This window comes from Lissotriton helveticus, chromosome 5_1, assembly GCF_964261635.1.
Source record: "Lissotriton helveticus chromosome 5_1, aLisHel1.1, whole genome shotgun sequence".
Classification (NCBI taxonomy): domain Eukaryota; kingdom Metazoa; phylum Chordata; class Amphibia; order Caudata; family Salamandridae; genus Lissotriton; species Lissotriton helveticus.
In genome coordinates, this window is record NC_136065.1 from 1,656,033,674 (window position 1) to 1,656,048,461 (window position 14,788).

Genomic DNA, 14,788 nt, shown 5'->3' on the forward strand with positions numbered 1-14,788 from the left:
CAGAATGTTCTTTACAGATTGCAGAGATTGGACATTAGACATAGCTCATGTAAATCCTTAGAAAAATGAGTTTTTTACACCTGCGCCAAGTGAAATTCCATATGCAAATGTTCTAATTTTTGCAGTTTAACACAACTTAAATTAAATTTTAATGCTAGGAGGTCATAGTAAGAGTATTAAGCTTTATAAATATTAAAAAACAATTTTAAAAGCACTTATTTAAAAAAAAAAAGTTTTTGTTCCATAATTAGTAATTTTTCTTTTAATAAAATCATTTTTAATAATTCCACATATAATAGCAAGCTGCATCCCTTGCCTATCATATTTAGACGCATTCATTCATAAGCCTAAGCACATAAGCCTAACTTGAAACATGACAAATTTTTGCGCCACTTTTATTTAAAAGGACAGTTATTTTAATATTAGAACCAAAAATGTGTTTACAAAAAATGCTTAAAGAAAGGAAACCCTTAATTGAACTGTTTTCCTGTAATACAAAATAATTAACCTTATTTTTGTAACCTTTTTAAAACACTATTCTGAAATGCAAAGGTTCACCTGTGTTTAACTGGGAAAGTCCTGACTGAGAAAACATTCCTGTCTATTCGTGATTGCTTCGTGTTGCTTGCTTAGCGGCAGCAACAGCTGTTTCTTAGTGTTGAAAACATGGGCACGGTGGCTGTCTATTTAAAACTAAAACGAAGACATTTCAAGTTTCAAAATGCGTGTGCAATACAGCAAAATCGAATGTATTCAGATGATGTGTTTGCCTGTTAATATCTAATACAATGTATCTAAGGAAAATGATGTAAGTTTATTTTTTGCAAAACACACAATTTCGTTTTTGAGGGCTTTTTTATTCCTAGTGAATGTGAATTTTAATTTTATCTTTAAAGCATTGTACATGTGCATAATTGCTTACTCTATAAAATAAATAGCAACATATAGCTATTTTAGCATATCACATGGTTCATTTCTGGATTTTTATTTCATTTCTGATTAATAATAATTAACTAACATTTTGCATAACAGACTGAAAACATCAAGAAAAAAACCACAAACACACATTGAGCTCATTTCAGACATAAACAGAAAGGGGTCAAACACTCAGGACACACAATACAGCGCGCTTTTAGTCATTTATTTCATAAATAGCGCCATCGCTATTTACTTACAGAAGTTGCACTAATGGGAAAACCACATAGACATTTAAACACACATTTAACCCACAGATCAATACTTAAGACAGAAACAAAGGACAGCCCACAGACTGTACTTAAACCAAACCATTTTTAATACTAGTTGTAAGTCATATTTACAAGAAGCGCTTCTCAATAGTGTTCCAAAAAACTGCAAAAACAGCCCCACAGACCTTTATTTCCAAGAAGCCAAGATACACTCAATTCACTAGATTTGGCTGGCAGAACACAAAAAATCGCTCTGCATATCTCCATTCATAAAATTGCACAGAGCAGAGGATCCTTGTATGTATTATGTCCATATTTTAATTCCCTGGGGATACAGAATCACCAAGGAAGAAATATGTTTTTATACCTAAACCTATTTAGGTATTCCCTCTAGGGGAGCCGGCTAATTTACTTCACATCACACTATGGTACCTTCCAATTTGCAACACATTCTCTGATGTGAGCTTGAAAACAGGTATGCCAAAAATACTGCAGAATATGCAAATATTATAATCAAAATAGTGCTTAAGGTACTCTCCGTACGTTGCACCGTTCAAATCTTATACAAAGTAGAGAAAAGTCTCCTCATTACCTGCCTACACGAATTGCAATTCGCATATACAAACCTATACAAATCCAAAGTTGGCCAACACAAATTCCAAAATTCCAAAGCTATACCAAACAAATAGTTGTCCAAATTCTAACTGCCAAGTTCTAATGACCTAAAGGTCTTTTTTTAATAATACTCACGCCAAAAAGGTTCTCAGTCAGGAGTGACATCATGTGGAGGATCAAAATCAGGAAGATCAGAAATATACTGGGCTGCAGAGACAAAGAATCCCCAGAACCTCTGTGCACGGAGTACCTCCTTAGTAGAGTCCTGTCCTCCTCAGTAGATTTCTGTCTTCTGACAAGATCACTCCCTCAGATAGCCACTTCTCTGATGAGGCCCGTGTTGGAGGCGCCATTTGAAGAAATCTGAACTCCTTCTCAGGGGTCTCACTGATACTTAGTCCACTCAAACCAATAATAAAGAATTTGGGCATGAAGCTGGAATATAAAAGAACATTTTTATTAACCTTAAATGAGGTGAGACTATGTCACACAGAAGCCTTAGCAACTGAATGAGGCAGTCTTCTAGAATGGTCTTACTTTACGTCTTATATACTCTTTATCCTGCCCCAGGCATGTAAGGGAGTTGTACCAATTACATTCCTAAACAAATGGAAAATCTGGAGGGTCAGCAGGTGAGTAGCCTTTGGGGTTTTAGCAGGATATGGGCAAAACATTATAATTACATAGTTCACAAAGGTTAATCTGATTTAGATGGCACTGCAGGGCATGGCATGATTACATGTACAGTATCCCAACCCAAAAGTTAATCATCAGGAATGTCCCAAATTCAATCTCCAAAAGCCGGACAAACCTATAATTGAAAGCATAACCCATGTAATGAAGGAACATAAAAAAGAAACAGTAACAGATGATGAACAAGATAAGACATGTGCAAGGAAACTAAAAGTTAACGATGTCCTGAACATTAATTGGCAATCTCAGACAAAGATCGATCAAGGAATTTGGCTTTGCGAGGTCAGTTTCAGGTGAAGAGGTCAGTTTCTTACAGTTCATTCCAGAGTCAGAAAGAAACCTAGTTAATGTATACATGGACTAAGAAGGCCAGGCCACTTTGTTCGCCGGGCTACCTTCACCGGCCTACGTGAGGGCACCACAAAATGGTGGCACAATATAAAATGGAGTCAGTCTCGAGAATTACAGAACCTCAATTCTGGCCACCGTAAGGACGGTTTAGAACCTGATGACCAGAATGCCAGTGGGGGTTGATGGTGAAGTTCTGTGTACTAATATTTTCAAATGGACTAGTTCAGTGAGTACCACACTGTCCACTCTTCACCATTTAGCACTGCAAAAATCTTGAAATAAGTTAAAGAAGGAAACTTACTTATCATACAATCTGTTCAATTATGTTTCATCTGCTGTGTCAGTCACAGGGAATAAATAACACTCCCTTTTAACTCCGTTCCAAATTGACTAATAGAGTCAAACTTCTACCTCGGTTCTGCTGTGACATATGCCTCTGAATCCGCAGTACTACCAAAATGGCATTTATGTGGGGTCACACAGCTTGACTTCGTAGGAAATGTAGGAACATGGCTTGTTGCGTCTTCATCTGCGCTTAGAATCACCATCTGCACTTAGATTCACCAGTAGTCAGCGCAAACATAATATACCTCGTGGGATCAACTGGAGTAGAGTGCGCAACCTAGCTAGGAAACGGTAGGTATATATTCAAATACCTGGCACGCGACCTTCACTCCATCTGCTCTTGCCATCTGATGAAGGATCCAAATAACAAAAAAACTAAAATTTGATTAACAATATCCCGTGTTGAAAACTTAGCGGAGAAGGCGCTCCTTCTTGATCTGTATTTTTCTCTATAAAAAATAAAAGCGTTGTAGTTGTGAGGATTCAACAGTCTCTGATAATTTCCACAATTAAGTCACCTGTAGCCATCCAGTGGGTCCACAACTGTACCTCAGGCTTCTCATCACCTATTTGTAGTGAAGCAATCCACACAATGTGCACAGTAAACACCACTTTTTTCCCAAGGTACAGAGCCACAGCATGAGTTGTCTAACCCACTCCTGAGTGCATTGCATTAACCGGTTAGAACATCAGTGACATCGTGGATCACATCATTAGAAACAGAACATACATTTGAAAGATGGCAAACCCACATCACATCCCCACCCTTTATATCTACTTAGAAAAATGCAGAACATTTTCTTCTTTACCTGGGACCTTACCAATGGCACACGGTGCAGAACAAGACTGCTAATTCCGTCAAAGGCCACAAGATATTCGATATTTGAGTCTCACTAAATTCACATCTTTCAGCTTCCAGCAATACATGTTGTCGTGTTAGAGCTCTTTAACAAGTGAATGAGCCAGTAGCAGCCTATTTGAGTGATGGCTCGTCCCGGTAGCTGCATGTGTGTTGACTGACATCATTCCCTAGACTCTCTACAGAAGCTGCAATCTTTGGGAGAGCCCTATTTTGCCTACAATCTGTTTTCTGATTTAACGAGTTTTCGGATAGAAAACCACAAAATTGCATTAGTAGCAAAGTGCCTATTGCCCTGATCTGAAAAAACTTGCATAAGCCCATTTACACTGACTAAACAAATTAACTTACTCCACTATCTCTATTTATCTTGATTTATTGGTATCCAACAGTGCACCTTTTCTTACTAACACTCTTTTGTAGGTGGCACTTCTATTTTAGCTATACATTCTGGTATCCTAGAGCTCTGACACTTTAAAGTCTAGTCTCCTTTTATAATCCAGTGTCAAAGAAAAAGTGCACTATGGCTACTGAAGGCCTAAAATATTTATTAAGAAATAAAATGCATCTTAGGATCACAGAATCATCTAATAACGAGTCCTTCCTGCAAAGGTATAAACGTTAATGCTGCTAAGCGAAGGCCACACAAAAATATACAGTATTTTCGAAACATGCTTTCCATGACACTCACATGGTTTCAGGAAAAAAGGACATACTCAGATGCCAGAGATTGAGATCATGGAAAAAGAAGAGGACAGCCTGGAGTTGTGTCAAGATTGTATACTTTTTGTCTGAGCAAGATAATCAACATTTTCACGTGGCAAGAGCCAAGCTATGAAAGAGAGGGTTTAAGCGTCAAAGATGACCAGATCCTTTAGGCATAGTTAGCATGAGAAAGAACATATGGCTACAGAAGTGTAGTTATACAAAGGCAATTATTTTATTTTAAAAAGTAGTCTTTCATTATGACCTCTCAACCCTGCTCTCTTCATCCATCTCACACTATGATCTCTTGACTCTGGTCTTCCCATCCAGTTTTTATGTTGTGTCCTTCATCAAGATTGGCATCTTCAAGTTATTTTGCATCACCTTACTCATAACCATCTCACTCTCCAGTCTGACATTCGTAGCCCCTAGTTCAGGGAGCATTCATCCCCATGAACGTTTTGCCACTTGTTCAGTGTTCATTGCCTTCATTATTTGAAATATCTTGTTTTGTTTTTTGTTTTGATTCCGTATAAATGTTTAAAATGCTAATTTGTCTGTGCTCCTTCTCTCTATTGTGTGTCTCTGCATTTCCTTTTCTGTAGCATAGTCATGATTCAATTTGTGAGCATCCAATCCTAGAGGCAGTGATTTAAACATTTACTGCTCATTCTTGACTGTCTCTATTCTGTCCCCTTGATTTTGGAGATGTGGCCTCAAGTCCATATAAGTTCTTCAAAACATAGTAGTAGAAGCGTGATCTTCAAAGAGAAATATTAATCATGATGTGGCTTCAAGAACTGAACTCAATGCTCTACAACAGAAAATGAAATCATGCACTGAGTGAGCCTTTCTGAACTGGTTTAATGTCCCAATGAGTGGTCCTGCAAAAAGCATGGAAGCAGAGACATAACCAGAATTGAACACTATTTCATTACAGAAGCCTCACCAGTACACATCTGCTGGTCATCTCTTCCTCTATGGCCTTCAACCGATCGGTTGCTCTTCTCATAGCACTGTTGTATGTGCATGCTCTCTGATGCCATATGATAGTAACACCAAACAAGTATTCTCTTGCTTGGAGACTTGTAAAAAAAACACAGAGTTACCTCTTGGGAAGTCTCTGCCACCAGTGCATAACTTTATGTTCCTCAGTGGAGCATGATCTCTGTGCCCTATTACACTCTCAAGACCAATAAAAGCACCCATTGTGCATCAAACAAATCTCATAATTAATTTAGCATGTCAAGTTATACGATTCACAAACAGAGAAGATAACTATTTGATTAGGCAATACTTTAATGTAGAACAACATTTTTGTATATACGTACCCTATTAATGCCCCATTTAAGGTGAGCTTTCAAAGATATGTTTCAAATAAAAAGTTGGTCCCTTGGATGTCCTGCTTTGCATTTATTGCTTCCAGAACAGACAATATTTGACAGACAGAACACCTAGTCACTTCTTATTCTAATTCACAATCGCAGCTCCCTTTGTAAGGGGGTAATACTGGTTTACAAATCTCTTTTTTTTCAAAATTATGGAATACTAAAATCCATTTGGGATTAATAACCAATGGGTGTGGTTCATAATAATGTGTTTTTCTTCTGATTGGAAGGTCCTATTTGATCATTTTTGACCAGATGTACTATTTACTGACCGCAAAATACTGGTCACAGTTTGCGACCAGTAAATCATTTTCCAAACAAACATATGTACAGATAGGCTGCTTCGGAAAATTTACATTAGGAGTCAGTTACAATTCGACCTACCTCATTAATGTACACGAATTAGGTTACAGATTGAAACTCACTATGATTGTAAGCCACCAAGGGATGGTAGCCTACTGGGGTACGAAGACCAACAGGTCTGTGATTCCCTTTGGATAAATGAATTTTTGTATTTTTAAAATTTAGCTTTCTTTCTTTAAAGGAGAAGTGGCTGCATTTAAAAAGAAAGGTTTCATGTTTTTATTTGTTTAAGAGTTGACAGTGGTCCTGTGGACCACTTCCTTGCCCCCAAACATACTTTAAAAAAATAATCACAAATGGGTGGCGTACTAAAGGGACCCTTTTCCTTTTGCGAATGGGTTACCACCACATTGTGGTGGTTGGTAAAACATAACTAACTCTGCCACCTTCCACCTCATCTACAGGACTTCCTCACCATCATCAAATTGAGCATTTCCAAATTAACCTCCTTGGTGACATTCTACCAGAAAAAGCAAGTTTCAAGGAAACATAGGAGACACACTCCATAACTTTGTTGCTATACTCAACTTGGTAGAATACGTCACCCAACCAAGACACTCGAGAGGATACATCTTTGACTTTGTCTTCTTGACATAATCAGCAACTCAGTGCAAGTCTCCCATTCCCCTGGACTGGACCCACCACCTTGTCATCACCATCATTTTCTCAGTGTCCAGCCTATACTAAAAGGCCATCTCTAAACAGTATGCTATCAAATCCTTCAAACATTTCTCTATCAACAACTTGAAAGGTCAAACTCATCCCTAGCCACATCCAACATCCAAGCCACTTCGAATATCAATACCATTCTGCATGACAGGAAAAACCATGTGCACACGCAAGCTTCAACTAAGACTCCAAGTGCTACTTGAACTCTTCAGCGCCATGCTACTCCATATGTTATGTTATGTTATGTTATACCTTCTTGTATAGCGCTCGAATCACCGTGAGGCATCTCGGCGCTTACTCGGAACATAACCCAAGGAAAAAGAAGAACGGGGAGGAGGGGGCCTTTAGAACAGGAAGGCCTTTAGGTGTTTCCTGAAAATTTGATAGGATGGAATTTCTCGCAGGGATATAGGAAGCCTATTCCAGTATTTGGGGGCCAGGTAGGAAAAGGCAATTCCTCCTGACCTTTGAAGTCTAATACGGGGGACCTGTAATAGCAACTGCGAGCTTGATCTCAACGAACGGCTCTGGATATGTTTCATCAGCTTATTTTGCAAATATTTTGGGCCCTGGCCCTGAAGGGCATTAAAGGTCAAGCAGCAGACTTTAAAGAAGGATCTTTGTTTAATCAGCAGCCAGTGCAGCTCTCTCAGCAAAGGCAGCGAATATGATCTTGCCGGCATGTTCAACACCAGCCTGGCCGCCGTATTTTGGATCACCTGCAATTTGTTGAGAGATGTGGACCCAGCTTCTGCCAAAAGGGCATTACCGTAATCCAAACGTCTGATGACCATAGCTTGAGTCAGGGTTCTGCGGTGTTCTAACGGAATATAAGGGAAGATCTTTCTCAGCAGTCTTAACCTATAGTAGCAGGATCCAGAGACGACAGCTACATGGTCCAGCATAGAAAGCGAGTGGTTGATCTTAATGCCAAGGTTGTTAACACACTCTTTAGGTGTGGGAGGGGCACCCAGTTGTGTAGGCCACCAGTCCTTGGACCAGACTGCCGTGGCCCTACCCAGCAGCATGACTTCCTTCTTCCCAGGATTCAACTGGAGAGAGTTGTTAGTCATCCAGTTTGAGATTTCTAGAATGCCTGTGGAAAACCAGAGTCTATCCGCCTCCTGGTTTGGGCCGATGTTAAACAGCAGCTGGGTGTCATCAGCATACGAAATTGTTTCAAACCCCAGAGCTTCCACTACCCTAGCCAAAGGTGCCATATAGATATTAAAGAGGGTGGGGCTAAGGCAGGAGCCCTGGGGTAAACCCTTGTCCAGTAAGGTTTTCCCTGCCTGATAAGGGCGCATGATGACCGTTTGGGACCTATCCGTCAGGAAATTCTGTAGCCATTTAAGGGCCAGGCCCTGGATACCAATGGCTCTTAACCTCTCCACCAGCCTAGCATGTGAGATGGTATCAAAGGCTGCGGAGAGGTCAAGAAGAATCAAGATTGCCGATCCTCCAGCATCCACCGTCATCCGCAGGGAGTCAGTTACAGCGAAAAGCGCCGTTTCCGTACTGAAACCCTTGTGGAAACCGGACTGCGAGGCATCCAAAATGCAATTTGATTCAAGATAGCTGTTCAGTTGCCGATTAATCATGCTTTCAAGTACTTTGCCCAGTAGAGGGAGCAACGAGATAGGACGGTAGTTGCCCAACTCTAAAGGGTTAGCCGCAGGTTTTTGTAAAATAGGCTGGACAAATGCTTCCTTCCAGGGGACCGGAATTACGCCCTCTATCATTGAGAGGTTAAAAGTGTTCTGAATAGTAGGAGGCAATGTGTGGGACAAATGTACCACGACTTTTGGGGGACAGGGATCCGCCGGGAGCCTGATTTCGCGATATCTAGGGCTTTATGAGTTTCTACTAGAGTAATTGGTCTGAAACATTCAAGGGAACAATCCGTCCGTGTAAATAGGATACCTGAATCAGGGGAAGTAGGAGCAGAACATGAAAACTTGGAATAGATAGTGTCAATTTTCTCCTGGAAAAACCTGGCCAGTGAGTTACATAGATCTTGGGACTCTACGTAAGATTGCTTACATGCAGCTGGGGACACAAAATCGTTCACAATATCAAATAGTGCTTTAGAAGTGTAAGTGGCATTCTCAATTTGGTTCGCTATGAACACACATCTCGCTACCTTTACATTGCGGTGATAAGTTGTCAGTGAGAACTTAAAAAGTGTCTTTGACTGGGGGGATTTGTTTCTACACCAGAGTCTCTCCAGTCTTTTACAGGCGGATTTTTCCTGCCTTAATTCGGAGGTGTACCATTGAGCTGAGCGACGGTTCAAGGGGAGCCTGGACTTCTTTTTAGCTGGAATAATTATATCCAAGGCTCTCTCCAATTCTGCCTTAAAAGTCGACAGAGCTTTAGAAACCTTGCGTTCCTCAATTACTGGGAGTGCCGAGAAAGCTTCTTCAAATGCTTGGGGGGGTCGCTGAATCCGTTGTTGTCTACCAATGGACTGTCCCATAGGTGGCAGTCGACAAGGTGGGCTCGTAAATTTAATCATGGAGTGGTCCGACCACGTAAGAGGCCAAGGTGCATCATACACAAGTGAATCTATGTTCTTGAATAATAAGTCAAGGGTGTGCCCCCCGTTATGGGTTGGTCCATGGACTCTTTGAAAGAGCCCAAGATGCTTCATGTCTGTGAAAAGTTTATTCACTTCAGGGGAGGCATGTAACTCGCCATGAAAGTTAAAATCCCCCAATAGTAAGAATTTGCTGGAAGCCAGGGCGTGGCTAGCTATCAAATCCACAAGCCTATCTGTGAAGTCCACTTTAGGGCCAGGAGGCCTATAAACTAGGGCACCTGTCCAACTTTCTGACGGTGAAAAAGTAACTTTAAAAAGGCCTAGCTCGAATTTTTTGTCTGAAAACGTTTCGATCCACGCAACTTTAAGGTGCTTTTTAAAAGCAATAGCAATACCCCCCCGATTTTCCATACCCTGTCCAACTGGATCAGCCTATAGTTATCAGGGATAGCCACACTGATCACCGGAAGGTTGGCGGGGTTCAGCCAAGTTTCCATCAGGAAACAGATCTCCGGGGCATGAGAGTGGATCAGGTCCCAGATTTCGAATGAATGTTTGGCTAAGGACCGAACATTGCAGAGAACATAAGATAGACCCTCCGACGACAGGGTCCTAGAAGAGCAAGTTAGAGGAACGTGACTGATAAGTTGGTTTCCTTGAAAAGAACAGCTCCTGCAGGCTACCGGACCTTCAAAGGACTCGGGGAATTTGTGTGGACAGACTAACGTTGCACCCTGTGTAACAGAGACTATCTTCAGTATATTACGAAGCTCCGTAGGTGAGTAGACTGTTTTACTCATGGGGTTTACCTTTGGCTGTAATCGAGCAGGGGTCGAGGCCTCTGGGCTCGTCAAGGCTCGGACGGGCGCAGACGGGCTTACCTTTGGCGCACCTTCGGCGCGCCAAAGGATCGCCCGCTGCCCGCGTCCACTGCGCGTAGGCATAACCGTCTTCCTTTGTACTGACGCAGAGCGCGACAGAAGGCTAGGCCGCCGCCCCCACCGTCCCGTCAGCAAGGTGGGCGTGGGGTGTACCAGCAGCCTCACAAGCAGGTGGAGACTCCGCACCTAATCGGCGGGACGAAGGACAAACATCCTCTAGTCCGGGTAAGTACAGATTAAAAAGTCAAACAAACACTAAATATCACAGTGACAGATTTTTAAAAACATTAGCGCTGTGCAAAAGGTTCTCGCTCCCGGCTTTCCGCCTCAGGAGTGTTCTAAGTGGGGCACCTGCGCGCAAAGAGCTTCCTTTGTACTGACGCAGAGCGCGACAGAAGGCTAGGCCGCCGCCCCCACCGTCCGGTCAGCAAGGTGGGCGTGGGGTGTACCGGCAGCCTCACAAGCAGGTGGAGACTCCGCACCTAATCAGCGGGACGAAGGACAAAGATCCTCTAATCCGGGTACTCCATAGACTAGGACAACATCAAATGTTCTATCCGCATGACAGGAAAGAAAGTGGAAGAAAACCAGAACGAAACAATGACCTCGCACAAAGGAAGTCCTTCTGCATGACAACCTATCCTTTCAACCAAAGGCAGTAAGTACCAACATCATCAATATAGCTTCCAACAGAAGCACAATGATCTTCTAGTGAATAAAGCACTGCATCAGCACCTTGCCTGACCCTCTAATCCCACTCACCACTGATAAATGCAATGCCTTCAATCTCTGCTTCAGAAACAAAATACAGAAGATACAATATCACATCAAAATGAAGCCTGCTTCTACTCTGCCACCCACATCTCTGTGATGCATCCCTTATTTGCTGTTATTCAAAACGCAGTCTATCAGAGACTGCAGATACCTGCCAGTTCTTATGAAGAAGTCTTACACTACTTGTTATCATTAATGGCTCAATCACTCTAGCCATCTTTTCAGGAGTACTCAAGATAGGTCAGATCCTCCCAACCCTAACGAAACTCTCCCTAGACCCTAATGACCTTGCCAACTACTGTCCCATCATGCACCTATAAAGCAGAGGGCCAAGAAACAATACAGCACATCCAAATCCATCCCCAATTATTTACGTAGGTGCACCAGTATCCGCTGCTACCGATAATACTGCCGAAGCAGAGACAGACATCTAAAAGAGAAATCACGGAGTACTCTATTGGAGAGATATGAAATTAAAAATAAATTTCTAAAGCGCGCTTAAACTGAAGGTATCAAGAGAGATAAATGATGTACTTCAGTATTGTAAAAATTGAAAATGAAACATCTCAATGTTGTTGGTAAATTCTCTTTATTTCCATTCCAAAAATGAGCTTCATACAGCCTTTAATTCCAATCCAAGGGTGAACCACATAGCCAACGCGTTTCGTTCAAGCCAAAGTCTTCAGGGAAAAGTGATACGGAGAGGGTCACATCCTAATAAATCTGGCTTATTATGATTATCAGTACAATTTGCTTGATAGTTCATCCACATTGGCACTCAATTCAGAATCTATATCGCGTTTTAGCGTTATAGATACTGAACCATTTTACTATGTATCACAAATGTGACATATATCCCATCCACTGTATTACAAGTGCCAGTGGATATAGTGCACTGGTAATACTGCAGATAGAATATCTGTCATGTTTTTGCAAAAATAGTTAGGCCATGATATTTACATTAAACAGTATTTTTAGTCTTGGTTTTCTGCCATGCAATGGAACTGCCTTCTTATCCAAAAGCTTTCTCATACCAGTTGCCCTTGACTCTGTGTCATTGTATATCCGTTTATCCATATTTGTAGATTCATCTCCCAAGCCCCTAATTCAACTGATGAGTTCATTTTGCATCTATGAAGATATGTAAAATGTCTGCTTTCTTTTAATTTCAGAAGCAACAAGTCATATGAAACCCCCAATCATCACCGTTTTGCCTCCAACCGCTGAAGAGGTCTATTCTGCTAAACTACTGACCATAGTCTGCTTGGTCAAGGATTTTTACCCTGAGGACATCTTCGTGGAGTGGGAGAATGGCAACAATACAAGGCTCTCCATCGCAATTGGCACTGAAATCCAGTGCAACCACAGCATCCAGCTCTGTTCCCTGACCAGCCTGCTGACTGTTCCACAGGCTGAGTGGTTGGCGGGTTCTGTCTACATATGTGTGGTGGGCCACATATCCTCAGAGCTGAGTGTCAGAAAAAACATCAGCTTTCACACTGGTACATACAATTATTTCTATATTTGTGCTATACTGATTTCATGTTTCTCTCACCTCTGGCAAGTGTCCCCCAGACTGCAAGGGCATTTCCCAGCAGTGCACAGAGCACTGGATTAGAAGTGAAGCATCAAAATTGCCTGTTCCGTCTACACTAGTTGTGACACCTGAAAATTCTAGAGTGAATCTGTAAAATACCCCATAATGGTAGATATTGCTGACAGAGAAGTACACTGTATTTCTAGGGGTGGTAATTAAGTATTAATCCAGATAGCAATTCTCTGTTTTTTCAAGATAGTCTGAACTGTGGGTCCATTTTCTTGAGATCAAAGGAAATCACGGAGTCCGTTTCAGTTCAGTACCCATTTGGTGGTCACGTAGCAGCCAGGGGTGAGTGGGCCCCAACAGTTGTGGCTGAGATCGTGTTCTTCTGGTAGTCTGGGGTCCATTGCACTATTTCTATTTAAAGTAGTCCAAGTACATTTCTACTGCACTTGACTTTCAGGGTAGCAAGGGCAAGTAGACTAAGTCATCTGAAGGATCTAGTGTGGGTGTGGAAACTCAAAACTCAAGCAATCAAGTAATAAACATAATGTGCGAATGTTAGTCAAAATATTTTCTTTTAAGAAAAAGGGAAGTACTTATTACTAACAACCCAATGCTATGCATAAGGAATATGTAGCACCAAAGTGAACAAATTCATGAATGCTGCAATGGTTACTACACAGACAAACAGAATTGTTAGATGCAAGTACAGGTGCAGGCCCACTAAGGTGACACGGAACAGGTTATTTGATGTCTCTGCTTTGTAGTTCAGTCTGTGTGCTTTCACTATGGCGTTCTCTTAAGCAAGTTGCAATAATCTTAAGTAAGTTCTACCATAATATGTTAATAAAGTTCTCAGTAAAGTTTTTTTCTGGCAATAATGATACCTGATGTGAAGCCTACTCAGTATATCCAAACGAAGATGTGCAGTCTTCAACTGAGCGGTGCGAGAAAATCTCACTTCCAGTTCCAGGTGTTCTTTTAGACTGGCCATCCTCCATCTCTCTGCATCAGGGCAATGCAAGATGCATCAGCAGAGTCTAGGCACTTTGATTGGCTGGCCCAGAACTTGCAGCTTGGGGAATTCCTTCCTACGGTCCATGGTGTAGGGATGCAGCAAGGCTAGAGTCAACACTAGTCTTATTCTCTTCATGTGTGGTGATAGCTGTAATGGGCACACTGGTGAGTCACATTGACTTAGCCTGGTTATGCAGCTATATAAGGGGATCCTTAAGACCACTTGGGTCAACTCTGTGCACAATCTCACAGCAGTCTGCCTTTTCCTTGGTTGCTCCTCTCCATGGACTTGGAAGCTGGCCTTTCCCTTGGGAAGACAGCTCCTGTAGGAAAAGCAGCCCTTTTACCCTCCTGGCATGCAGAAAGGCTCTCAGGTCTCATACAGACACACAGCCCTCCAGAGCGATGCACAGATTTGAGGTGAGAGACTGGTGCTGCCCATAAACTCTTCTCCCTGTAATAAGGGAATCTTGGGCCAGATGTATCAAGATACACTTTTGTGATTCACAAATAGCGATTTTTAAGGAATCACTATTTGAGAATTGCAAAATGGTATGTATGTAGAAATTCGCTATTTTTTAGCGATTTCTTAAAAACCCTTAATTGCGATTAGCAAATTGCTAATCGCAAATAAGGAATAATTTCCCATTCATTCTATGGGCCAGGAGGCCCATAGGAATGAATGTGAAATTATTCCCAATTTGCGATTCGCAATTTGCAAAATCGAGAATAATTTCAAGGGTGCAGGGGTGTCCAAGGGACACCCTGTTGCACCCCTGAAATAAGCATGTGTGCATATGTGGTGCACATACAAGCCCTATGGGCATGTATGTGCATCACATGGCACTTCGAAAAA

General features: G+C 41.7%; 1 protein-coding gene and 1 gene segment (V, D, J or C); both read left to right on the forward strand.

Moving 5' to 3' along the window:
• LOC144755687 (immunoglobulin alpha-2 heavy chain-like) overlaps positions 1-14,788 on the forward strand; it is a 1,801,746-nt gene that overhangs the window by 1,072,256 nt on the left and 714,702 nt on the right.
• The window catches only part of LOC144755686 (uncharacterized), a 233,426-nt gene that overhangs the window by 171,262 nt on the left and 47,376 nt on the right, over positions 1-14,788 (forward strand). The window contains exon 8 of the mRNA XM_078644864.1: positions 12,545-12,874. Within this exon, the coding sequence (XP_078500990.1) occupies positions 12,545-12,874 (330 nt within the window). The remainder of the gene's footprint in view (positions 1-12,544; positions 12,875-14,788) is intronic.